Source organism: Saccopteryx leptura, chromosome 2 (assembly GCF_036850995.1).
Source record: "Saccopteryx leptura isolate mSacLep1 chromosome 2, mSacLep1_pri_phased_curated, whole genome shotgun sequence".
NCBI lineage: Eukaryota > Metazoa > Chordata > Mammalia > Chiroptera > Emballonuridae > Saccopteryx > Saccopteryx leptura.
The window spans coordinates 360,448,378-360,475,665 of NC_089504.1; the positions used below are offsets into that span (position 1 = coordinate 360,448,378).

General features: G+C 38.6%; 1 protein-coding gene across 1 annotated transcript in view; it reads right to left on the reverse strand.

The window, feature by feature from the left end:
• LOC136392596 (myosin-8) overlaps nucleotides 1–19,007 on the reverse strand; it is a 34,027-nt gene extending 15,020 nt beyond the window's left edge. The window contains exons 1-22 of the mRNA XM_066364880.1: nucleotides 18,979–19,007; nucleotides 18,834–18,877; nucleotides 17,152–17,385; nucleotides 16,345–16,488; nucleotides 16,102–16,258; nucleotides 13,296–13,323; nucleotides 13,085–13,199; nucleotides 12,904–12,996; nucleotides 12,738–12,801; nucleotides 11,985–12,083; nucleotides 11,784–11,887; nucleotides 11,501–11,639; nucleotides 10,222–10,340; nucleotides 9,959–10,108; nucleotides 8,485–8,655; nucleotides 6,431–6,740; nucleotides 6,255–6,322; nucleotides 4,147–4,234; nucleotides 3,944–4,061; nucleotides 3,453–3,576; nucleotides 3,215–3,351; nucleotides 1,291–1,546 (exon numbers count right to left, since the gene is read on the reverse strand). Coding sequence (XP_066220977.1) covers nucleotides 1,291–1,546; nucleotides 3,215–3,351; nucleotides 3,453–3,576; nucleotides 3,944–4,061; nucleotides 4,147–4,234; nucleotides 6,255–6,322; nucleotides 6,431–6,740; nucleotides 8,485–8,655; nucleotides 9,959–10,108; nucleotides 10,222–10,340; nucleotides 11,501–11,639; nucleotides 11,784–11,887; nucleotides 11,985–12,083; nucleotides 12,738–12,801; nucleotides 12,904–12,996; nucleotides 13,085–13,199; nucleotides 13,296–13,323; nucleotides 16,102–16,258; nucleotides 16,345–16,488; nucleotides 17,152–17,355 — 2,688 coding nt within the window. The 5' untranslated portion in view covers nucleotides 17,356–17,385; nucleotides 18,834–18,877; nucleotides 18,979–19,007. The remainder of the gene's footprint in view (nucleotides 1–1,290; nucleotides 1,547–3,214; nucleotides 3,352–3,452; nucleotides 3,577–3,943; nucleotides 4,062–4,146; nucleotides 4,235–6,254; nucleotides 6,323–6,430; nucleotides 6,741–8,484; nucleotides 8,656–9,958; nucleotides 10,109–10,221; nucleotides 10,341–11,500; nucleotides 11,640–11,783; nucleotides 11,888–11,984; nucleotides 12,084–12,737; nucleotides 12,802–12,903; nucleotides 12,997–13,084; nucleotides 13,200–13,295; nucleotides 13,324–16,101; nucleotides 16,259–16,344; nucleotides 16,489–17,151; nucleotides 17,386–18,833; nucleotides 18,878–18,978) is intronic.
• Between the last annotated feature and the right edge of the window lie 8,281 nt (nucleotides 19,008–27,288).

The window sequence follows — 27,288 nt, forward strand, 5'->3', positions numbered from 1 at the left end:
CACTGTAATGTTCAAAGAGTTTGACTAAGTCAAATGAGTTGGTTTTGTTTTTGAGCAGTACCTACTCAGATCAAGCAACTGGTTACTAGACTGGATTTAAAAAGAAGAGACAAAAACACTTGTTTTGTGCTTACAAATACATTTCCATGCAATGTTTTTATATACTCAAAACCTTCCTGACAGTCCATAACAGTGCTATAATTATCCCAAATATTTATTTCCATCTTATAAATTACTTTAGTCTCAAAGTGAATTTTAGAATACATAAGAATATGTAATTTTGAGAAACCATAGGGCTCAATAACTTTTTATAAGTTATTAAAGAACTCAAAAATCAGTTCCACTACTCACTTCTTAGATTATACTGGCCTAGAGAATATATTTAACTTCTGAGTGTTTGTTTTATTTTCATCATAAGTTTTTTAAATGCTTAACTGGACGGTAACAGGATATCCCAGGGTTTCTTCCTGCGCAACTCTTTTTAACAGTGACACAGTCAATAAATATGTACTCACTGACTGATAATAATACCTGTCAAAAAAGTTAAGATGAAAGGACTGTAATCCTATGCTTTTGGGAAACTATACCTATCATAGAAGTAAAGTTACCAGGAGGAAAGATTGAAAATAGCTTAAAAATTTCAGGAAAACTATCCTTTTTCAGATTTCTTCATGACATTATTGCACTGATTGGACGAAGTAAATTTGTGCTTAGCCAAAGTGGAGGTGCCCAGCCTCCTCCCACTCCGATGACAACTCCTTTCTGAACTGATCAGATGAGGCTTTAAGAACTAGGCTTCTGTGTCAAAGCAGGAATCCTAGATGGCATGTTGTTCTGCCTTGTTTTCCGGGTGTTCAGCTCAAGAACCGCAAATAAATTGATTTAGCTAAGCCCTGGGGGCTGAGGAAGGAGGTACAGGGAGGAATAAGAATTAACTTTCCTTCCTGAATTTAAATACAATTTCATACGCTTGCATTCAGAAAATAAGACTATTTTAAGGTTGGGATGAAGCAGGCAAGGCAAATGGGATTTGGGGCTTGCCCTTAAACTGTTTTCTTTGTGTTAACTTTGTGATACGTTAAATACATTTCTTAAATCTTTCCTTTTCCATTTGTAATTTGGAAGTAATTGTGCCTTCCTCATAGGAATATCATAAGTTGAATAAAATTCTTAAAAAAATAAACAGTTGAGATTTTCTTTTTCAAGAAAAAGCCATTTGTAATTCCAAAGTATGTGTGACTCCCAGAAAAGCCCCAGTAACATGGTGCATTCAGAATGCAGAGAACTCACAGATTGAACCTGGAGCTGCAGGTCATTTTTCTCCTTTAAGAGAGTGACCATCTTTTCCTCCAGTTCCTTCCTTTTCGCCTCCGACTTGGCAAGTTCATCTTTGGTTTTCTGAAACTCCTCCTTCATGGTGGCCATCTCCTTCTCGGTCTCCGCGCTCTTGAGCAGGGGCTTGATCTTGAAGAAGAGCTTCATCCAGGGCCAGTGCTTGACGTTCATGAAGGCACGGACGTTGTACTGGATGCAGAAGAGGGCCTCCCTGAATGACAGAGACATACCAGTGTAGACTGACCTACCAGAGACAGTGTTAGTCTTCTTTTGTATATGCAAACTCCCCTTAGAGACCCCCTTCCACATATAAATCACATGTCAAATTCTGTATGTTTTATGCAGACTTTACACATGCATGTGCATGCATGTGCACATCTTCACGCTCACACTCATAGTGATCCTCAGTATTACCACTTTGCTAGTGTGTGCTGAGGATGCTGTATGGTCCTAGATTGTCAAGTTCCCGTCAAACTAACAAGCTGACTAAATTTAGAGGGGGATACTTGACATGTATCAGCATCATGTACCATTTTAAGATTATTTGAGATATTGCAGCATCAGTGTTTTGGGAATGAGTGTGGCAGTTGTAAATTGATCGTGCTGCTTGTCCGTCGGCACATAGATGTGACCTCTGAAACAGCACAAGCAGCTCTCCCAATCGCCCCACCGAGATGGAGCTTATGGTTTTCCACGTCTTCCTGGGAGTGTCTCCTCTTATTTAACTCACCACTGAATTATCCACTCTGTAACCTTTCTTGTTGGCTTCTTCAGAGGATACACTGGCTTTTCTCAAATTCTAGCAAACGCCTCATGCTTACTTGCTTCAATTATATTTTTAATATCGGCAGGGAATTGAGCACAGCTTGAGGTCCAAATTCTGTTTTATTTAAATAAAATTGTAAAGTAGTAATAAAAGACACCTCTTCTGCAAACTCTAGCAGTAGGCTGGCAAGGTTTGACTACCTGGTAGCAAAGTCTATGTTTCTTCAGGCTTTCTAAAATGGAAATTCTATTTTTATAGATCCAATTCATAAGAGTAGGCTGAGAGGGCAGATACTATGACACAACTCGTAATGTAGACACATGTAAAAAACTTGAGCTAAGTAAGTACCCAGTGAACAGAATGAAGGCAAAATGTGTGTGAGCACAGAGAACACAGTGCTGTGGAGCTAGAACCAAAGGAGGTTCATTAGAGAAAGGAGGAATAGAAGTTTGAATTCATAAGGAGGTAAATTGAAATGAGGGGAGAGGGCTTCTGCAAACCTGAAAATGAGAGATAAGCAAATTGTTTAGCCTGGCTGGAAAGGTGGCGTGGTTGGAAATGATGGATGAGAGGGGAATGGAGAGGGCCCGACAGCCACACAAGGAATCTGGATTTGGAGTGGAAGACTATGGGGAAGCAGAGGCTGAGATAGGGCCTGATGAAAACCGCGCTCACCGCACGCCACTTTCTCAGCTGTATGTGAGATGAGGGGAAGGAAGAAACGAGGGAGGAGAGACATTTTGGAGGGAATCCAAGGGTGAGAGGAAGAAAGCTGATGGGTTGTAGGAGTGAGCTTTGAACTGGGTGAGAAGCATGTATTAGCCACAAAATGAAAGGGTGAAGAAGGCCGATAGCCCCTAAGGCAGCGGTTCTCAACCTGTGGGTCGCAACCCTGGCGGGGGTCTAACGACCAAAACACAGGGGTCGCCTAAAGCCATCGGAAATACATATTTTATTTAAAAATGTATTGTATAATAAATATGTATAATATTTTCTGATGCTTTAGACGACTCCTGTGTTTTGGTCATTTGACCCCCGCCAGGGTCGCGAACCACAGGTTGAGAACCGCTGCCCTAAGGGACCTTACAGTTTTGGTAGTCTGTATAATTTTACCTCCTCTGAAGCATCTTCTGATATTCTACCCTCATGAGGAATCCCCTACAGACAGCTTGAGTCCTTGTTATAATCTGGGCCAATTTGTCATCTCTCATTTCTTCCAGAAGACCCAGAAGGCCTGCTTTGAAGAAAACCTTTGAAGAGAAAGTAAGAGTCACAAAGCATCTCTCATACTGCAGGAAACACAGAGATGGCAGAAGGAAATTGGGTCAGGTGTGACTAGTAATAGCCATACCTTTGTATGTCCAAACTTGTATTGGGTGTGGTCAATGTCAATAGACCCTAGAAGTTTCTCAGAAGCCTTCTTGCTGTCAATGAACTGTCCCTCTGGGATAGCACTTGCATTTAGAACTTTGTATCTGTTCAGTCAGAGGAGGAAAGGTTAGGAAGGTGTGATCATATATGGCAATCAAATTACACCAAAAAGAAACATCCATAAAAATATCAGAGAAAAGGTGAAGTTAGAAAATCCAGCTGTGTCTTAAGTTCAGAGGATTATACAATACAATTTCCCCATTGTCTGACGCATGCCTCCTTCCTAATTTTAAGAAATGCCACCTCTTCTGATCTGTTATTCTGTCAGACCACCACGAGACTATCGTATTTGGCTTATTAATCTTATAATATTTACTAAGCAGGATACACAAAATAAAATCCACAGAGGACAACAATTAAGATGGTTAAATATCCACGGCACTCAGTGAAATACAGTAAAGAGAGACTGGCCTTTGTTTAAAGTCCCCATACAGGATTCTGCTGGGGAAGCCCTTCCTGCAGATGCGGATGCCCTCCAGCACCCCGTTACACCTCAGCTGGTGCAGGACAAGCTCGTGCTCCATGGCCCCTGAAAGTATATCAGAGCACTTACTATTGGGCACTGTGTTTTCAAGCGTTTGCCTGTTTGATTACTTCATGCTCTCATAACTCACCAGGAGTCTTGGTCTCGTTGGGGATGATGCACCGTACAAAGTGAGGGTGCGTGCTCCTTAGATTGGTCATCAGTTTATTTAAATTTTCCTAGAAAACCAGATAGAAAAGATTTGATGAGAAAGTCGTTTCAGATTTCTGTTTTGTAATTATATGGAGCTACCTTATATACTCTCTTAACTATTAGGGATAAATCTGTGAGGCTTCAGTTGCTCTGTAGTTTGAAGGTATCAAGATTCTAGCCAAGTGTCTGTCAGTGGACGAGTGGATTAAAAAGCTGAGGTACATATATATAATGGAATACTATGGAGCTATGAAAAAGAAGGAAATATTACCCTTTGCAACAATATGGAGGGACCTAGAAACTATTATGTTGAGTGAAATAAGCCAGGCAGAGAAAGAAAAATATCATATGTCCTCACTCATTTGAGGAATCCAAGGAATAATGAGAACTGAGGAACAGAATTGAGACAGATGAGGGATCAAAGGAACCAGAGGAAAAGAGGACAGAGAGAAACGGGATGATAGGATGGGATAAACCTGAAGGGAAGGGGGGAGGGCGCTCTAGGGAAGGGGACAAGGGAGATGTTGAAGGGAATATGGAGGAGGGGGGATGCATTTGGGGTGACCCTAGAATCTATGTAAATAATTAATTAAATAAAAATAAATATTAAAAATAAAAAAAAAAAGATTCTAGCCTACCAAGTAACCAAAAGGCCAAAATGCTGGGAAGAAATGCAGCTTTTCAAGGTATTAATTTCTAACACTTGATCAATAACCTTGATGTGCAAGAAGTGTTCTTGACTGGGAACCAGGAGACAAAAGACTATGGCTTTTCTCTGACAATAATTAGCTTGCTCAATGCTACAAATTCTTTTTTGTCTCTGCACCCCATCTAAAAATGACTGAGGTCGCCTCTAAGGTCTTGTTCATCTCTCTCAGTGCTAATAGTCCTCACAGCAGTGGTTTAGAGTGGTAAACCTAAGTTGCCAATTGTTCCAACTTTTGCCATTCCTTCCTTGAGTTTATTACTCCCTTGGACCTGTAACATCTATTTTTTTCTTTTGTGGAGTCTAAAATCATGAGACCGTATGACCTTGTGTGGGTGGATCTTAGGTACCTGAAAATGATCCACAGTCTGAAGCATATGGGGGGGGTATATTATTCCAGAAATAGAGTAATTAGTTATGACAGATGATGTTGTGTTATTCAACCCAAGAAAACTCACATGTAAATATTTCTCAGTATTTCTTAGCTATACCATTTGAGAAGGCAGAGTTGCTCCCACCCACCATCTCAGTTTACTATCAGGAAATTAAAAAAAGTATTGAGTTTCTAATCTTGAAAACAGGTTCAAGGATAAGTTGATGAAACAAGAGTCTATTGGGTGAGATAATGCAGACCAGAACTGAGAAAGAGAAAGAACAGGACCGTTTTCCTGCTCAGGCCACAGGTTAGATCTGCGTTCTAGTTGTAACAGCAATGCGACTTAGCCATACAAATTCCTACAGAGCAGCCATTAGACCAGTATTGAACCCATTCCCAATTAGAAGAGCCCCTTTTTAAGCCTCCTAAGAAAGCCACATTATTATTATTGCTATTTTAATACCAAGAAATATTTTCCAGCTTCATCATCTGTGTAAACCACTAGGCTTGGCTTTTGGTTATTTTTATCTATTACAAAAAGTTAAATTCAGCTTAAAGGACAAAGATGTTTTGGTAGAAGAATGTTTTAAAGAATGTATCTCAGGCTCATTCATAAAGAACTCAGGAATATTCTAAAGGGCAATGTTAGTGGAATAGAGATACAGTCTTCCACAGGAATAGCAGTGAAGTTCAGCTGTGCTTCTTTTAAAAATCAGCCTTATTGTATAATAAGAAAGCCTCTACGGACTTTCTGGCATTCTTGAATACATCAGTGTTCATAATGAGGAATGATGGATAAGGTGCTGGCCCGGCAGGAGAATTGCTTCAGCTCCTCACTGACAAGAGTGAATTTTATTTGAAGTGATTTTTATTAACATTCTATTTCTCCTAATTTATTCTGAATCCTGTAATTATGATAATTCATAGAAACTTAATAGACTTTTGAATTAAATTTGTACTTTACCCTGAAAAGAGCTGACACAGTCTGGAAAGAGGAGCCCTTCTTCTTAGCCCCTTTCTTCCCAGCGCTGTCTGAGGTAAAAAGAAAACCCGTCAATTAAAGTAGAATCCCAGAGGCTAGAATGGTATGTGAACATTCTGTGGGAATAGGTTCAAATTAGATTAAAGAGCAGAAAATACCTGCTTCAGCACCAGCATACGTGGAGAAGAGACTGGCCAGAGTCTTCATCGAAGACTTCTGGTACAGCCCGACCACAGTCTCGTTCAGGGGGTCCTTGTTCTTGTCAAGCCAGCCGGCAATGTTGTAGTCCACGGTGCCCGCATAGTGCACCAGGGAGAAGTGGGCCTCTGCCTTGCCTTTGACAACCTTGGGCTTCTGGAAATTGGCAGACTTGCCCAGGTGCTGGTCATACAGCTTGTTCTTGAAGGAGGTGTCCGTGGCCTTGGGGAACATGCACTCCTCCTCCAGGATGGAGAAGATACCCAGTGGCTGAATTCAGAAAAGTAGACATTGGTGTGTCAATCTGTCTTCTCTTGAAAGATATAGATACTGGCTATCATTTGATCAAATTACGACCATTCCCCAACTAATTATATTTATGAAGTAAAACAGAGTCAGAGCTTAAGTCCTTTTGTTATCACTAACATGACTTGTCCACCATTTTTTCTCACATTCAACCCACATCATCATATATTTTACTTTAAACAATTTTTTTTATTTTAAAACTACAGTTGACATACAATATTATATTAGTTTGAGGTACACATCCCAATGATTAAACATTATATAACTTAAAAAGTGATCATCAACAAATATCATACTTACCCATTCCCCCCAACCCCCTACCATCTGTCAAAATGTCTCTGTATCTGTGAATCTGTTTATTTTCTGCTGTTCATTTATTTTGTTTTTCTTTTTTATTAAGGCTCAATTGTTGATAGATATGTGCTCATTACCATTTCTATTAATATTTTTAATTGTTTTTTTCTCCTTTTTCTTAAAGAAGACCCTTTAACATTTCACATTATACTGGTTTGGTGGTGATGAACTCCTTTAGCTTTTTTTCTCTGGGAATCTCTTTCTGTGCCCTTTGATTCTAAATGATAGCTTTGCTGGATAGAGTAATCTCGGTTGTAGGTCCTTGCTTTTCATCACTTTGAATATTGCTTGCCACGCCCTTCTGGACTGCAAAGTTTCTGTTGAGAATCAGCTGACAGTCTTATGGGAGCTCCCTTGTAGGTAACTAACTACTTTTCTCTGTCTGCTTTTAAGATTCTCTGTATTTAACCTTTGACATTTTAATTATGATGCGTCTTGGTGTGGGTCTCTTTGAGTTCATCTTATTTGGGATTCTCTGTACTTCCTAGACTTGTATGTCTATTTTATATACCAGGTTAAGGAAGTTTTCTGTCATTATTTTTTCACATAGATTCTTAATTTCTTGCTCTATCTCTTATCCTTTCAGCATCCTCATGATGCAAATTTTGGTATGCTTAAAGTCCCAGAGGCTCCTTATACTACCATCATTTTTTGAGATTCTTTTTTCTTTTTGCACAGTACATTTTTATTAAAATAAGAGCTGGATACAAACTCCAAATATCAGTGCAGTATGTGGGTAGGGGGTGATCTGTTAAAAGGTTCTGTATTTATCATACTTCTTTTCCCTATTGAGTTAATTAATTTATTGTCAATGTTTTATTTTGCTATGAAAAGGACTTACTGACTTAGAATGATGTTTGTTTTATAATCAATTATTAAATAGTATAAATAACTCAAACCTTATGTAAGACAGGTTGTGTACTTTACCTCCTTAATGATAGATTATGAAGAATCAATGTGACTTCTTGGCTTCCAAACAGATTAACTTTCATATAGGCCCTACCTGTGTTGCCTGTACATTAATTTTTATTTAGGAAAAAGAAATTTCTATTAGATCATGATAGATTTAGAACAAACGAGGTAGTTCTAATGAAGCAGACCATATCAATGATGTCTTCAGTGCTGCTATAAAACAGGATTTAAATCAGTATTAGAATGAAACTGGTTGGAACAAAATGAAACTAAACACTCTGGTCCCTCTTATGTGAAAGTTGAAAAGAAGAAGTTATTTCTAAATAGTAATTTCTAACTGGTTCTGAAATCAGTCTTTTTAAAGTAATGCTTTAAAGAGTTGCTTAAGACACTTGAAAAAATTATCCTTATCATGTAGCCTTTCTTTAGAGGTCAAACAGACCTTCTCGATGAGCTCGATGCAGGCGGCCAGGTCCATCCCGAAGTCGATGAACGTCCACTCGATGCCTTCCTTCTTGTACTCCTCCTGCTCCAGCACGAACATGTGGTGGTTGAAAAACTGCTGCAGCTTCTCGTTGGTGAAGTTGATGCACAGCTGCTCCAGGCTGTTGTACTGCACAGAACAAAATTTATAACATTAAATGGATTTTATTATAGTGAAATTTATTAATGAAAAATATTTTATTGAAAAACACATGGAAGATAGTAATAAAATAAAATTTAAATGAATTGTTATTTATACTTCAAAAATCCCAGGGAGAAAAATGATTATTTTTTGACATGAATCCTTTCTATGAATTCTGGGCATTATTTAAAGGTGTAGAGATATCAGTCACACAGCAAGAGTTCTGGTAAAATCTGTCTTCTACTTCTTAGATTGCATGGATGATAATATTCATTAAAAGTACAACCATGATCCTATGAGTTGTGGTTCAGATTTAAGGGTAAAAGTAATGTATTGGAAAACCTCACTTCTTTTACCACCCCCACTCTTCATTTCAAGACAAAGTTCATATTTTTCACTTTTTGACTGTCAACAATATTAAGGAAAGCTTATCTAATTTCTGTTCTCTTCATATCAAAATTTAGCAAATCATCACTGTCAGGTCTATGAAAGTAGGGACCTGATGTCGTATAACAAAATGGAGAGCTAAATCTTTGTTACAATTTACATTCTCATTTTATGGATGCTGAAGCTGATGCCCATAGAAAGGAAATAGTTTGTGTTACATGAACCTGGGAGAGAAAAGACTATGAACACTCTATGGTTCTAACTTTAGATTTTTATTCTTCTATGGTAGATGCTTTTTGGACCAAATGCTACAGAGTTGGGTTCCTGACCTGGCTTTGCCTTATATGGCTGTAGGATCTTTAGCAAGTGTTTTGATGTTCCTGATCTCAGTTTTCCACATGTAATTAGCAGTAATATTAATTATTTCTTGGTGAGTTCTGAAGATTAAATGAGGTAACATTTTTTTAATTTTTAAAAATTTATTTATTGATTTGCAGAGAGAGAAGGAAATGAGAGAGAGAAAGAAAGAAAGAGAGAGTCATTGATTTGTTCTATTTAGTTATACATTCACTGGTTGCTTCTTGTATCTGCTCTACTGGGGGATCGACCTATAACTTTGGCATATTGGGGTGAGCTCTAACCAACTGAGGTTCCCTGCCAGGGCTGAAGTAACATTTTGAAGTGCTTAGTATAGTTTCATAGTTTCATAAATACACTGACTTCAATAAATGTTAGTTATTATTATTATTACATTCTGTTACCTCCTAGATATTTTGAAGGTAACTCTAGGAGCAGTGTTGGCGAAAGCAATGTAGAAACTACCAATGTCAATAATGATAACATCTAGTATATCAAAGTCCACATTACCTTCTTCTCACTTCTAATTAATATGAAGATAACTCACATCAAAGATCTCAAAGCCCGCGATGTCCAAGACCCCGATGAAGTACTGCCTGGGCTGCTTGGTGTCCAGCTGCTGGTTGATGCGGGTGACCATCCACAGGAACATCTTCTCGTAGACGGCTTTGGCCAGTGCGCCCACGGAGTTATACACCTTCAGGGACAAAGTAATGTTTCTAGTGCTATTAAGGGCATTATTAAAGGAAATGTTTTCTGGCATTATTAAAGGAATGAGATGCGTGTAATTCATTGAGGTAGTGTACTCACCTGCTGCACTGTCTGGCCTTTGGTGACGTACTCATTGCCGACCTTGACCCTGGGGTAGCAGAGAGCTTTGAGCAGGTCGGCAGAGTTCAGGTTCTGGAGATAGGCTGCCTTGTCAGCCACTGCAGAGACATAATTAAAGAAGTGTTGTTTAATGGGAGATATCCTCTTTAACCTAATCTTTCCATTTTTCTTCAGGCCATTTTCTTTATTATTTAAGTAAAATCTATAAATAATTCTATAGAAGATCAGATTAGGCTTTCTGCACATTAGAGGATGTGTTTGATAGTAAGTGATCAATCCGTTACACTGGTCTTTGGTAATTAACTGCAAGCAGCTTTTGAGAAATTCATCGACAGTAAGCGTATGTTCAGTGTTTATGGAGATTTTTATGTAAGGCACAAGCCATGGTCTTTAAGATTTGGTACGGTTGGAAGGATAAGATAAGTACATCTTAATATTCCCTGTTAAGGTGGGCAAAGAATATCTGGATCCTTATCTTAGTTTTGCTCTTCCCAATTTCATCTCATTGGATCCGTTTCTTTATCTGAAAATGTGGGAATTACATTTCACTACAGAGTCTCTAAAATGTCATTGACTATAATATAAATGCCACATGTTAGGTGCTAAAGTAACTGCTAAAAAGTTTAGAGAAGGAGCGAGAATGTCAGACTGGGAGGTCAGGAAGGGCTTCAAGGAGCAGATACCTCGAGCTTCCGTGGTAGTTCCTGTATGTTCCATGCTCTTTCCATAGTAGATTATATGATTTTCTGTCTTAGTTCCTTTTTTTAACCTTATTTGCTGCCTACACTATCTACAGGTTTCTATGTAGACAACGTGCGCACACATACAGATGTCTAGGAACTTCCTTCCCCCTCAGCTGTGTTTGGGCAGATCCTGGATTCCCGGCCCTCGGGTTTCCCTATCCAGTGCTGCGGTAGCCCGCTACATCAGTTATCTTACATACCTACCCGCCGTTGCTAAGATAAAGCAGGAACTCTGTGGCATCTAATTATCTTCCCTTCATGGCGCTTTTTTACATATCTCATTGTGGCTTATTAGGGTTCATTTTAACTCAATTTGGGCTGGAGAGAGATGATGGAAATATGGAGAAGTGAAGAAGGAAAGGGGGTGAGAAAAGCATGCAGAGTGTATAAATGTGTATATGCCCTTCAGAAGTCCAGCCACAAAGGAGTTTTGATTTAGAATAAGGTTTTTTTTTCTTGCCATATTCTTGAGTTTGAACCCAAGTGTGTGTTGTGTGGGGGGGTTCATTTCATACCCTCAGTGCCATCCGGCTCGGCCTGCTCCTCTCGCTGCTTCTGCTTGAATTTCATGTTCCCATAATGCATCACTGCCCCTGTGAGCTTGTAGATGGACACTTTCTCTTCAGGAGAAAAGCCCAGGATGTCGATGGCGCTCTGCCAGGAGCAATGAGGGGACAAAGGTAACTGACTTAGGAGAATGTGTACTATATCCTGAGGTAGCCACACTGCAGTGAGTTTGCTGTTGTCACTCCCATACATAATGGATATTTTAAAAGTGTGTGTGTGTGCATGACTTACATCAGTGGCCATCAGCTCCTCCTGGTCATCAATGCTGGGGACCGTGATCTCCCCCTGACTGACGAAGGCAAAGTCATATGGGTTGGTTGTGATCAGGAGCATTTCTGGGTACACAGAATTCAGGCAGGGGATATGTTTTGCATTAGAAGTTGTTAATTAAAAAATACTAGCTTTCATCTGTAAATTTAAGCTCTTTCTTACCAATCAGATCTGGCTTCTTATTAGAAGTAATCTGATAAAAAATATGATAACTTCTTTCTGCTTTTAGCTGGAAAGTAACTCTAGACTTTTCTAGAAGATCTGGAAAGAAAGGGCAATAGATACTGAATTAGAAGAAAATATAAATACGGCTGAGATAATAAATGGATTTCAGTGTCTTTGCTACAAATAGGGGCATTATACATGCTGCACTAAGATTTCAGTTTGGTGACTGATCCTGTTGGTGTTACATACATGAGTTTCAAATACACGTGGCAGCCGCTCAAGGTCCTACCATCTAAGAGCAGGGACCGAAGCATATGTGCTAAGAGAAATAACTCTCCTATAGGGACCTGTGGCATCTGTATTAGAAATGTTCCTTAACATCCCTTCCTTCCTTAAATCACCTCCAACTCTACTGTCAGGGGCTTCCTTGGAAACACCTACCAAAGCTCAGATCAAAGACAAATTAGAGACCTATTATGAACTTAGAGATAACTTGTAGGAATCCATACATAACCCTAGTGTTTGTCCTGGAAAAAAGGTGTCATCGTTGTTTCTGAGGCAGAACTTCCAGAATGTGCTACAGAACCATCATTCTGAGGTTGAAGTAAACGGAGCACATGGTAGATTACAGGTAGGCCTGGCATGGCTCACACCACACTGGCAGAGGCTTACTATGCACCAACTGCTGCAAAACACTCCTGGAATGAAACCACTTGTCTTGTTTTGATTTTCAGTGGCCCTAATACTCACATGTTTCGATGTCTGCAGAAGCCAGCTTCCCTGTAGTACCGAAGTGGATTCTAATGAATTTACCCTTAAAAAAAGACAGATGGTTTAGTATTAAAAAGTTGAAGCACACAGTGATGCAATTGAAATGATAATTCAGATGTGGTTACTCTATGACCAAGAGACTTACGAAGCGGGAGGAGTTGTCATTCCTCACAGTCTTGGCGTTGCCAAAGGCCTCCAGGAGGGGGTTGGCGCTGATGATTTGATCTTCCAGAGTCCCCTGCACAAACAGGAGCAGTGCTCATCCGGGGCCCAGGCTTCCTGAGAGCCCGGACAGTCTGGATTCTGACACTGGCTCTCAGACTCACCTTCATTTTGCCTGAAGTAGCTTCCTCCTTCTTCTTGTCTCCAGTAACTGCAATTGTTGCAAAGTACTGGATGACACGCTTGGTGTTCACAGTCTTCCCTGCACCGGATTCTCCGCTGTCAAACAGAAACCAGAAAAGAGGTCAGAATTACAGCTCACATGGTCAACATCTAAGCAATCACCATAAACCAGAGAAGAAAAATATCACATACGTGATCAGGATGGACTGGTTCTCACGATCTGTGAAAGAAAAATCAAGAGCATCAGTTAAAAATAAATGTCAATATGAAGGTTATGAATCAGGTCAGATCAAACACAGCTTGTCCTTTTTAACATTTTGAAGTGTTGCCTGTCTTTAGGATGTATTTAGCCTCCAAAATAGCACTTGCCTCTTGGAGTAAAGTTTGTAAAAATAAGAGACAAAGAACTATTTTTTTGTATGTTATTAATTTTTATAACTTTTGTTTTGGGAATTTCAAACATATAGAAGGTAGATGCGATAAAGAACCCACATATTGCCAGTATACAGCTTCAACAGTTACCGTTTGGTCAATTTTATGTAATCTATACCGCCATCCCAAATCTCACTCAGTTATTTTAGAGAAAATCTCAGGCATCGTGTAATTTCGTATGGAAGTACTTCAGTAAGAATCATAATTTTGAAGTTCTAACAGATAAAGAAGACGAGACCCAGAGCAGATTAAACGACATTTCTAATAATTACCTAACTTGTTAAGGTCTAAGATATTCAGGCCTGTTTTAGAGATTCACTTCACTTTTATTATGAATAAACACAACCTCAAATCAGTACAACTAGCTTCAGAGCTGATATTAGAAGAATTATTCAGAAATTTTTTTTAGGTTACAAATAACTAGTATCCCACATAAAAAGGGAAAAATTCCACCCAATCTGGGGAAAGATATCCTATGTATGTTTCCATGGCAATGAGTTTCTGCATTCTCAAGTTTTGTCTGGCTAGTTATCCACCACTTGCCTAATGGATTCATTCAGTCTCTTGGAGAGAACCATATAGACTAATGATAGTATGTGGGCATATCATATTTGTGGTTGATAAAGCTACTATAAAAATGCTCAGAATTGTTCCTCTACTGAAGGATCCTAAAAATGCTTCATACAAAGCCTTATCATTTATTTTTATTTCCCTTTTTATCTCATATACATTTTTATTTTTATTTTTTTCTTTTACAGAGACAGAGAGAGAGTCAGAGAGAGGGATAGATAGGGACAGACAGACAGGAACGGAGAGAGATGAGAAACATCAATCATCAGTTTTTTGTTGTGGCACTTTAGTTGTTCATTGATTGCTTTCTCATATGTGCCTTGACCATGGGGTTACAGCAGACCGAGTAACCCCTTGCTCAAGTCAGCAACCTTGGGTCAAAGCTGGTGAGCTTTTTACTCAAACCAGGTGAGCCCGCGCTCAAGCTGGCGACCTTGGGGTCTCGAACCTGGGTCTCAGCATCCCAGTTCGACGCTCTATCCACTGCACCACTGCCTGGTCAGGCTCTCATATACATTTTTAAATAATAAAAACAAAAATTGTCACTAGTTATATGATGGATATGTTAACCTGTTCCAATCTTCTGATTTGTTAAATTTCTAATTCTGTACTGATTATGGATTTTAGGGAATTCTCAAATCTAAAAATCCTTTCAGAGGAATAGATACAAAGCTGGATATTTTGAGATGTGGGTACAGGTTTTAGAGAACTTGAAAATTCTATAAATTTAGGGACGTATATGCAGATTTTGGAACATACTCAGACTGATTTCTTTTTCCAGTAGAAGAAAAATCCTGAAAGATCATTATCACATCAATTAGGAGCACAGATGAGGAAAGAACTTCACAGGCTCTTTCCGCAACGCTAAAATAACATCAGTGAGGTCCAACGCCACCGTTTTGCATGGTTTTACATTGGAAATTATGTTTGGAATCCACAAATAATTATGAATGTGGAGTAGTTCCAAAGCAGGGAGGGGGGACCTTGGTAGGGGTGGTGGCCATGTCAGTGCAGCTGCTGAGTATTAAATCCTCTGGAGTGAGCCAGCATTTGGGTAATTTCTGAAGGGTAGTTTGTGTCTGTTGACAACCAAAGAACGGTTTGCTGGGATGAAATCCTTACAGAACTGCTGGCCAGTTTGTAATAGAAGATCTCCTATTTAATTCCTTCCTCTTCTCCTTTAAAGGACAATGTAAAAACGAGTGCAACAAAGCAAACACAAAACAGGGAAAATAGAAAAACCTCTCAGTTTCCAAAGCGCCATGGGCCAACAGGAAACGCAGGCATTTACATTATTTCCAAAGGCAAAAAATTTGCTGTGTGAGGATATAAGTTCTTAACACTGAATTCGGGCCTATACTTACCTAAGCTTTTTGTTTATATTTTAATAAGGCAGGAATAACAGACTTTGAAATAGTTTTCAAAAAATATTTTCAAAGAAAGATTTTCATTTTTTCCATTTTAACAGAAAACTCAAAATCTTTAGGAGGAAAGTCATAGCTCTGTTTGTTTGTTTTTATTTTATTTATTCTTGTTCTACCCCAAAGTCTAGCAGTATTAGCTGTGTCATTTAAATGTAAAGATGAGAATTCACAAAGCTTTCCAGATTGTAACTAATGTCCCTGATTGCTGTGGATGTGAATATTTTAAAAAATTATTTGAACACTTTTCTATTGAAATCAGAAAACAAAAAAATATGGAAAGCAACAGATATATTTGCAGAGTTCTGTTAATGGTTTCAACGAGACTTCCAGTTACTGTCTGGGTTAGCCTTGGAAGGTCCGTGCAGCCCACGAGTGTCACTTTATGCACCTGGAAAATGGAGGAGGCTGACTGCTGGGAAGAATGTGTGACATTACTGCCCTGAACGCTCTTTGAAAGCAGAGAACCCCCATGTGGCTACAGTGTGGGATCACAATCAGGCCCAGACAAAATCTGTTTGCTCATTAACGATCCTATTGCCACATTTCTGTTAACAGATAAAGCACTCACTCACCCGTCAGCATGAACTGATAGGCGTTGTCGGAGATGGAGAAGATGTGGGGCGGGGCCTCCTGGCGCTTTTTGCCTCGGTAGGCGGCCACCACCTCGGGGTTGTACACCGGCAGCCACTTGTAGGGGTTGACGGTGACACAGAACAGGCCCGAGTAGGTCTAAGACAATCAGAAAAGCTACATGTGGGTCAGGTTTTTAGGCAGAGAACTAAATGGAATAAACAGATGTCAAAGGGGGTGCTCACGTAGATCATCCAGGCTGCGTAACGCTCTTTGAGGTTGTACAGCACTCCGGGCTCGTGCAGGTGGGTCATCATGGCCATGTCCTCAATCTTGTCATACTTCGGAGGGTTCATGGGGAAGACTTGGTCTTCCTTGACAGTGAGAGTCTGGCGAGTAAAGTAAGAGACCCGTTTGTGTTCGTAGTTGGAGATAGGGTTTATGTTGATCTGTTTGTTTTGGTTATAACCTAGGCTTACAGACACTGGCCTTTAAATAAATTCATAAAAGCATACTCATTTAAGGGGTTGTTGCTAAGAAAGTCTGTTTCCTCTGATGAACTTGGACACTACCTTTTTAAAAAGGTTTTTTCCTCCCAGATTACCCATCCCAGGTTTATCAGGTTATATCCCTTTCACTCTTCTAATTGTCTGATTTTCTCATTTTTCCTTTCTATTCATTACAATAAACTTCAATTTGAGGAGGAAGTAATGGAGATATTCACATATCATTTAACTTAGTAAGTAATACTTCTTCTGATAGTAGAAGTTCGTTTTATTCCCCAGTGTGGAGACTTAGACCGGGAACTGGGGCATGGAAGGGCAATGGTGGAGGCCGGTACTAAGGGAGTCGAGTCCTGTGGGAGTTGGGAAGGCACAGTGCGGTTGCTGCTGAGCATTTCATTTGCCTTCCAAATCTCGTGCTCATGCATGGACTAGAAGGGGGCTTGCATGGGCAACGGGCTCAGCGATTGCCAGCAAGTGAGGCTGCAACTTGAAGTGAGGAGCTAGGGAAGTGAAACGGGAAGTATTTTCTCCTATGTCTGTACTTACTGCCCCGCTTTCTGTCTTTACAGTTATTTTCCCTCCCTCCTTGCTCTGTATGATGCTCTTCACGTAGGACTCCTTGGGCTCCACGACGAAGACTGATGTTTTAGCATCAAAGGGCTTGTTCTGGGCCTCAATCCGCTCCTTTTCCGATTTTCGAAGATAGGGAGCAGCTTCCCCAAAAACAGCCATCTCTGCATCCGAACTCATGGCTGCAGTTTATTTAGCAGGGGATGCAGCCTTGGGGAAGAAATGGGAGAGCAGGCAAAACAACACAAGTCACTTAGGATTTGAAATGGAGAAGATGTTGAGCCTCTATTGCCTCAACTGTAACTATTCTCTCAAACTGTTGTTCCCAGTGTTCTAACACAGAGACACTAACACCGGACTGGTTTGGAATGAGATTGTCATTTGAGTCTTTGTTTTTAGGACTTGGAAAATCCCTTCCCAGATTGTATGTATATTGATCCTTAGGGCTAGGGTACTTACAGTTGAACAATAATGGAATCATTGCACGTTTTTATCTCTAAACTGTAACAGTATCCATAGCTAAAACGGTGGGTGGATTGTTTTGTAGCAACTGTTAAACCTTAATCCCCACCTTTGTCCTGCATAGTGTTTCCATCTGCCATACGCTCCGTCAATCATAGAGTTGGGAAGGAAAGTTTGTCTTGTGCAATTGAAAGTTGATGGTTTCAAAGCTATCCAAACACCCTTGCCTTTTTAGATGGCCCTTTTTAAACTCATAAGCCAAATAGTTACTTTTGACTTCTGCTTTGTGTTAATATTTGGTGCCATATCTCTCAGTGGGTCATTAAAAGGACCTCATAATAAATTGTCAGTACTCTGGATTTGTTGTAATTTGGTTTGTTACTAAAAGACTTAGCATCACCTTAACTCCAAAATCTCTTTGACACTCTTTTTTTTTTTTTGGCATGAGATATTTCAACTGTTAGTTAACATATCCAACCACAGAGAAATGAGAGCTTCAAACATGAATAAGTCCCCTTCTTCCCACATAAATTCCTCAGCTGCTTTTCTTCTCGTCAAGAAAAAGAAAAGAGACAAATTTAAGAGTTCATCACATGCATGCAAGCAGTTGCCCTTTGATCCTACGCCATTGGTGTGCTCGATTGAGGCTTTCCTTTATTTCAAGTATCCATTACTTTGGAAGGGCCAGGCGCTCTTCCCATTTAGGTGTTATATTTAGCACTCTGTGGATGTAATACTTGCAACTTTTTAATGAAGAATAATCTTTCTAAAAACAAATAACAGTACATCATTAGAAAGTAGCTGAAATATGATGATTTTAACAAGGTGTTTGTTAAATTTTTTGATAAGATTTTTTCCAAGGTGTTTAAAATATCTTGGTAAAGTGTTTAAGAGTTAAACACTTTGCAGTGGAGGGAAGTTGACATGGAATGGACCATTGTCCCTGGACTGGTCTAAGTGCAGCTGAGAATTCACTGTCAAAATTCATTCTGGCCTAAATGGTCAGATCCTGGAACTCAAACGAGGGTAGTCTCTGAGAATAAGACGTTCTGAACAAATGACCTGCTAGCATTTATAATCAGTCATTCATTCAGAAGCACCATTTAACATAGTTGCAAAAACATAGAAATGATGTATAATTAAGAGAGGTATCCAGCTTCATTAGACTACATTCCCTATGTCATAAATAAACTTACCTCTGGAGGTACAGATGAAAATTCAGGATCAGAAGTGTCTAACACTGTAAAACAACAAATTTTATTTATTTTTTAAATTAGCTAAGCTTTGAAATTCTAGTAAAATAGGTACGGAATTAAAAATTTCCCTGATCCAAAACTTAACTCTATGGAAATAAAAGTCAAAGGTGGGAAGAACCGTCTCCTGCTCAGAGATGAGTCACGGGGTTAGCTCTCCCTGCCTCCTGGGGTCGTTCATGTCCCAAGGTCCCCATCACTTACCTCTGGGCTCTTGGCAATAAGGCGGTTGGGATCTGTTGGGCTTATATAGGAACAAACGTGCTGATGCTGCAGCTATCTTCTCTTTGTTAGGGCAAAACATTTGGCAGCCTGAACCCTCCGCATAATTTGTACTGACATTTGGCATGTTTGGATATAATTAGAAGTATTCATATCATTTTGGGTATGTGAACCAATCTCCTATAAATAATGCGACAAGAGCCAATCTGCTGGCAGGGAATGCTTTCTAGTATGCTGGGAAGGTAATCTTTGACAGTGCCTGGTGGGGCCTCAAAGAAAGTTCCTGAGAGCTATATTCGTTTTGGCAAATTCTTTCACGCATGCCTGCAGTAACTCAGTGATCAGATACTCAGCGACACATCACTGTCAGGGCCCTGACCACTCTTCCTTATTTGACACCACAGGAGCCCCCCGGTTCATCTCCATGGCTCACTGCCAAGGCTCACCCTGGGAGTCTGGACTTGGGCGGCAGGGCCGGTGTGAGGAGAGATTCTGCACTGAGTCTCCACCGCTGGGCCTGTGCCTACACACTCAACACTGAAAAAAAAAATTATTTAATTAGAAAATAATATATATTCATGGTAAAAAAGCAAAGCAAAAAGAAAATGTCTATACTCCCAATATGCAGCAATAAAATAATGTATAGACATATAAGTAAGGTCATACTGTATACACATATGATATATTAATATATTATATATGTATGTCTTGTAATCTTAAATGAACATACTATCAATGTATTATAATTTATACCTTATTCTTCTTTATTTAATTTCTTTATTTAATTAATTAAATTTAACAAGATGACATTGGTCAACCAGAGTACACAGATTTAGAGAAAACATCTCCACATCATCTGGACAGTTGATTATGCTGTATACCCATCACCCAAAGTCAGATCTTCCTCTGTCACCCCATATTTGTTCCTCTTTATGCCCCTCGCTCACCCCTCCTTTCTTTTTAAACAAATCATATCATAATCATTTTTTTAAATTAAAAAATATTTTTATTGAATTTATTGGGGCTACATTGGTCAGTAAAATTACGTTTCAAGTGTACAATTCTGTGATATATTGTCAATGCGTTGTGTGCTCCCCATACAAAGTCTAGTCTCCTCAATCACTGTTCATTCTGCTTACCCTCTTCCACCTGCCCCTACCTCCCCTCACTCTAGTGATTACCACACTGTTGTTTGTGTCCGTGAGTTTTTGTTTTGTTTTTGGCTTTCTTCCTTAACCCTATTTCACCCAGCCCTCCAGTACCACTCCTGTCTGACAGCTGTCAGTCTGTTCTCTGCATCTACGTGTCTGTTTCCATTTTGTTTCTTTTGTTCATTGGAGTCCACAGATCAGTGAAATTATTTGGTATTTATCTTTCTCTGACTGGCTTGTTTCATTTAGCATAATACCGTCTAGATCCATCCATCCATGCTGCATGAAAGGTCAGATTTACTTCTTATTTATGACTGAATAGTATTCTATTGTGTAAATGTACCACAATTTTTTTATTGACTCCTCTACTGATGGGCACTTGGGCTGCTTCCCAATCTTGGCTGTTTTAGATAGCGCTGCAGTGAACATGGAGGTGCATATATTCTTTCAAATCAGTGTTTCTCATTTCCTCAAATATATTCCCTGAAGTAGAATCACTGGGTCATAAGGAAGTTCTTTTTCTAATTTTTGGAAGAAACTCCATACTGTTTTCCACAAGGCTGCACCAATCTGCATTCCCACTAACAGCGCACGAGGGTTCCCTTTACTCCAGTCCTGCCGACACTTGACATTTGTGGATTTATTGAGGAAGCCTTTCTGACAGATGTGAGGTGATATCTCTTTGTGGTTTTAATTTGCATTTTTCTTATGATTAGTGACCTTAATTAAGCATCTTTTCATGTCTACTGGCCATCTGTATGTACTCTTTGGAGAAGTATCTATTCATGTCCCTTGCCCGTTTTTTTTTTTTTTTTTTTTTTTTTCATTTTTCCGAAGCTGGAAACAGGGAGAGACAGTCAGACAGACTCCCGCATGCGCCCGACCGGGATCCACCTGGCACGCCCACCAGGGGGCGACGCTCTGCCCACCAGGGGGCGATGCTCTGCCCATCCTGGGCGTCGCCATATTGCGACCAGAGCCACTCTAGCGCCTGGGGCAGAGGCCACAGAGCCATCCCCAGCGCCCGGGCCATCCTTGCTCCAATGGAGCCTCGGCTGCGGGAGGGGAAGAGAGAGACAGAGAGGAAAGCGCGGCGGAGGGGTGGAGAAGCAAATGGGCGCTTCTCCTGTGTGCCCTGGCCGGGAATCGAACCCGGGTCCTCCGCACGCTAGGCCGACGCTCTACCGCTGAGCCAACCGGCCAGCCTTGCCCGTTTTTTAATTGGATAGTTTGTATTTTTGCTTTTGAGTTGTTTGAATTCTTTATCAATTTTGGATATTAACCCCTTATCAGATGTATCATTGGCAAATATGTTATTCTATTCAATAGGTTGTCTTTTCCTTTGTTGATGGTTTCCTTTGCTGTGCAAAAACTTGTTAGTTTGATGTAATCCCATTTGTTTATTTTTTTCTTTGTTTCCCTGGTCCAGTGAGATGTATCAGAAAAATGTTAACGTGAGAAATGTTTGAGATTTTTCTCCTATATTTTGTTGTAGGGTTTTTATGGTTTTGAGGTTTGCATTTAAGTCTTTAATTTATTTTGAGTTTATTCTTATGTATCATGTAAGAAGTGATCTAGTTTCATTCTTTGCATGTATTTATTCGATTTTCTCAACAGCATGTATTGAATAGACTACAGTCGTTACCCCATTGTATGTTATCTCCTCCTTTGTCAAATACTGATTTCCCATAAAGGCATGGGTTTATTTCTGGGCTATTTTGTTCAATTGATATGTCTTTTTTTATACCAGTTCCATGCGATTTTGATTTCGATGGCCTTGTAGTCTAGTTTGATATCAGGTGGCACAATTCTTCTAACTTTGTTTTTTTTAAAATTAATTTTAATGTGGTGACATTGATAAATCAGGGTACATATGTTCAGAGAAAACATCTCCAGGTTATTTTGACATTTGATTACGCTGCATTCCCATCACCCAATAACTTTATTTTTTTGTTAAGGTTGCTAGGGCCATTTGCCATCTTTGTGCTTCCATATAAATTTGGTTAGAGCTTTGTCCTGATATACCATGGTTGCAAGTTTGATCCCCTGCCAGTGTATGTATATACAGGAGTCAACCAATGAATGCATAGACAAGTGGAGCAACAAATTGATGTTTCTCTTAAATAAATTTAAACAATGAAAACAATTTTTTGGAATATTCTAGTTCTGTGAAATATGCCATTAACATCTTGATAGAAATTGTGCTGAATCTATTGATTGTTTGGGGTAGTATGGAGATTTCACTGATGTTAATTCTTATCCATGAACATGGTATATACTTGCACTAATTTTATCTTCCTCTTTTCTTTCTTTAGTATTTTATAATTTTGGAGTACAGGTCTTTTACCTTCTTGGTTAAATTTATTTCTAGGTACCTTATAAAATCTTTTTTTCTAAGGTCAGGCATATTGAGCTATAATTTGTACACTGGCCAAATCACCATTTTCAAGTGACATTTGTGTGTGGGTTTTTGGCTTCTATTTAAAAGAAAATTTAAACTTTGAAATAACATTTACTTTTTTTGTTGTCTAGTTCTGTGAGTTTTTTACATATACATCAGTTTCTTTAACCATCACCAAAGATAGGATAGGGTGTTATCTACTAAAGTTATAAAAAACATTTTCTTTATATTTTTGCTTTTTTAGTGTGTATTTTAAAAGAAGGCCTTCCCTAAAACAGGGTCATAAATATGTTGTGTAGTTTCAAGCAAATTTTTTAAAGAAAATATTGAGATTTGTAATCTAGCTCTGTGTGGGGTATGTGTGTGTGTGTGTGTATGTGTGTGTGTGTGTGTGTGTGTGTGAGAGAGAGAGAGAGAGAGAGAGAGAATATATATAATCAGTTTCTGGATTCCATATTTTGTACCATATCTTTATACCAATAGCACATATGTTTTGATATCTGATAGGCCAGATTTTCCCTAATTATTCCAAAGTAGTCTTGACAACTCTTACAGTCTACTGTATGAAGTTTAGAATCAGATTCTATGAGTAAATTGAATAAATTTGATGAGAGTTGATAACCTTTATAATAGTGAGTCTTTCAATTCACAAGTATATTTTTCTCTTTAGTCCAAGTCTTTAAAAAAATATTCTTCAGACATTATTTTAGTTTTTAAATTTTATTAAATTTATTGGTGTCACATTGGTTAATAATGTCGTGTAAATTTTAGTTGTACAACTTTCTGTTACGACCTCTGTGTGTTCCACTGCGTGTTTACCACCTGAAGTCAAGTCCCTCTTCGTCATCTTATATTTCACAGTTTTGTCCCCTTTTTCTTCCCCCCACCTTCCTTCTCTAGTGATGACCACTATTCTGTTGTGTGCATCTATGAGTTTTTTTTTTATGTGTTTTCTTTGCTGCTTTTTGTTTTATCGCTCACATATAAGTGAAATTATAGGGCTGGCTCTTTTCCTTTTCTGTCTGACTTATTTCACTTAGCATAATAATGTTAAGATCATAGTTTTTTTCATGAAGGTCTTATATATTTTTATTAGGTTTACTTGTAGGAATTTATAGTTTTTGTTGCTCTGGTGAACAGAATTATTTTTCCTATTATACTTTCTACTTGGTATTACTGACATGCGGCAGATTAGTTCATTTCCTCAGAACCTCAGTGTTGTTTGTGGCAACAATATGCCAACTAAACCTTATTCCCCAAGTTTCTTTACATAGAGTAATCATGTGACACTGTCTTGCCCAATGAAATGCAAGCAGGAGTTGCTGGCGTGGGCTTCCAGAGAAGCTCTTTTATAAAAAAGAGCAGACTCTGGTACTACCTTTCCCTTTTCTCTCTAATCCTTTTCTTCTGTGTAGAATACAGGTCTAATGGCAGAGCTATAGCCTTGAAAGAAAGAGCAAGAAAATTTCAGACCTTAGATTTGATATTTGTGAGCTGAATTTTGTACGTGAAGACAAAAAACCTAATATTTATAAGGTACTATTTACTCAGATTTTCTGTTATATACAAACATAGTTCCTAACAGATGTGTGGTCTTTCCAAAAGTTAGTAATAATTCTACTCTCTTTTATCTGGCCCCCTCAGTGAACTTTGTTATCACTTCTAATAATTGATTTGATTGTCTTGGGTCTGTGATGTATTATGCACAAATAATCACAATTCTGTATTTTCTTTCTTTTCTTTTGGATAATTTATACATTCTTTTTCCTTCTGTGAATATATTGTCTAAGACACCTAGGACAATGTTGAATAGTATTAGTATATTATTGACACTAGACTACTTCTATACATATTCTATACAACAGGGGTCCCCCAACTTTTTACACAGGGGGCCAGTTCACTGTTCCTCAGACTGTTGGAGGGTCAGACTATAAAATAACTATGAACAAATCCCTATGCACACTGCACATATCTTATTTTAAAGTAAAAAAACAAAATAGGAACAAATACAATATTTAAAGTAAAGAACAAGTAAATTTAAATCAACAAACTGACCAGTATTTCAATGGGAACTATGGGCCTGCTTTTGGCTAATGAGATGGTCAATGTGCTCCTCTCACTGACCACCAATGAAACAGGTGCCCCTTCCGAAGTGCGGCAGGGGCCAGATAAATGGCCTCAGGGGGCCACATTTTGGGGACCCCTGCTATACAAGATAAGAGATCCTTATCTTATTCCTGACATTAATTGGAGCACATCTAATGATTTTTCAAGTATGATATTTGCTATGTACTTTATATCTAGTTTGTCAATTTGGATTATAAAAATGAATTAAACTGTTCCATTTCTAAGTATATTACCCAAGAAAATTGAAAATACATGCTTTCACAAAAACTTGTAAACAGATTTTTTGCAGCATTATGCATAATAGCCAATAGTGAAAGCAACCTAAATGTCCATCAGTTGACAAATTGATCAACAAAATGTGATACATTCATGCAACGAAAAACTATTCAACCGTAAAAAGGAATGAAGTACTGATACATGATACACCACTAATTAACCTTTAAAACATTGTGCTAAGTAAAAGAACACAGGCATAATGTAATCATAGTTGACAATTTCATCTATATAAAATGTTAAGGCCCTGGCTGGTTGGCTCAGTGGTAGAGCGTCGGCCTGGTGTGCAGGAGTCCCAGGTTTGATTCCCGTTCAGGGCACACAGGAGAAGTGCCCATCTGCTTCTCCACCCCTCCCCCTCTCCTTCCTCTCTGTCTCTCTCTTCCTCTCCCGCAGCCAAGGCTCCATTGGAGCAAAAAGTTGGCCCGAGCACTGAAGATGGCTCTGTGGCCTCTGCCTCAGGCACTAGAATGGCTCTGGTTGCAACAGAGCAACGCCCCAGATGGGCAGAGCATTGCCCCCTGGTGGGCGTGCCGGGTGGATCCCAGTCCAGCACATGTGGGAGTCTGTCTGCCTGCCTCCCTGTTTCAACTTCAGAAAAATACAAAAAAAAAAAATGTTAAAATGTTAAGACTAGGCAAACTCATAGAGACGTAGAGTAGATTAATAGTAGTCAGAGGATGGAGCAAGGAGAGAATGGATAGTGAATGCTAATGAGTGTTTTTATTTTGAGGCGATGAACTCTTTTGGAATTAGTTTGTAATCTAATTTTCACAACTCTGTGAATCACTACTGAATTGTACATTTAAATGGTGAAATTTATGGTATATGAATTATATCTAAAAATGCACTGGGCTTTATCAATGTTTACCGCCTCTATTGAGATTACTGTGTTTTCTCCTCTTATTTGTTAGTGTGAATTTTGTGATAGGTTTTTCTCACTTTTACCGTTAAGGAGTTCATGAAATAAAACCTATTAATGTAATATTGTTAATTCTCTACTGCTTTAAGTTTACTCATGTTTATGTGGATTTCTGCATCTGAGTTCATATGTGACCAGGCCATAGTTTTCTTCTGCTATCCTTTTCTGGTTTTGATTTCAGGATCATGCTAATCTTGTAAAATGAGTAGCTTCCCATTTGTTTCTATTTTCTACAACAGTGTGTTTAGGACGTGAATAATCTGTTCCATGACAGTGTGGTAGCGTTCCTTCACGGAGGGTTTTGGCCTCTCGCCTCTTTGGAGGATAAACGTTTTACTTACTATTATCTCCTTCTTTTCATGACCGTCTATTAGTCTGTTCAGAGTTCCTATTTGTATTTTCTTTTTTATGGCCCATTTGGAAAATTTCTATATTCCTAGAAAATTGCCCGTTTCATGTAGGATTTTAGAATTTTTGACATTTTTATGCATAGATTTTTCAATTAAAAACTCTTGTTTACTCATCCTCTCTTTTTATTCTTTATATAATTTAATTTTATTGTATTCTTCTTTTAATCTTTTTGATTTCTTCATTTTATTTCTTTAGGTTTATTTCCTTGGTCTATGTCTAGCTTCTTGAATTGAAATCTTCAATTATTTTCATTCTTTATTATGGTTTAACAAGGTTATAATTTTTTATTTATTTACTACTTTGGCTGATTCCCACAGGTTAAAATGTAATTCTCTGATAGTCCTTCAAGTATAATTCTTTTAAAATTTCTATTTCAAAAGAGGGTTCTCTTTTTGCTGTTATTTCTTTTAGTATGCATGTGCGTGTGCATGTGTGTGTGTGCGCGCGCACGCAGTTTGTTCCCTAGCAGTTCCAATGGGATTAGGAGATGTGGTTATGGGTCTATGTATGCAAGTGTGTAGGTACTAAAACAATTTAATAACATCCAGATGTGAATATTATCAGCATCCCATAAATTTCTCATGATCTCCCTCATTATAACTCTTAGTTTACTTGCTTGAAGGTAACTATGATTTTTACTTTTAGGATAATTTCTCAGCTTTTCTTTATAGTTTTATTATTTGTGTATGCATCCATGAACAATGTATACCATTTTTGCTTTTTTTTGAGCTTCATATAAATACAACTTCATTTTTCAGTATCTCACTTCTTTTGCCCAGCATTACTATTATAAGATTTTCCCATGAAGTTGTGTATAACTATTTATTTTCATTATTGTACGTTATTACCTTATATGGTTACATGGCTATTTATTCCTCTATAGACAAATTG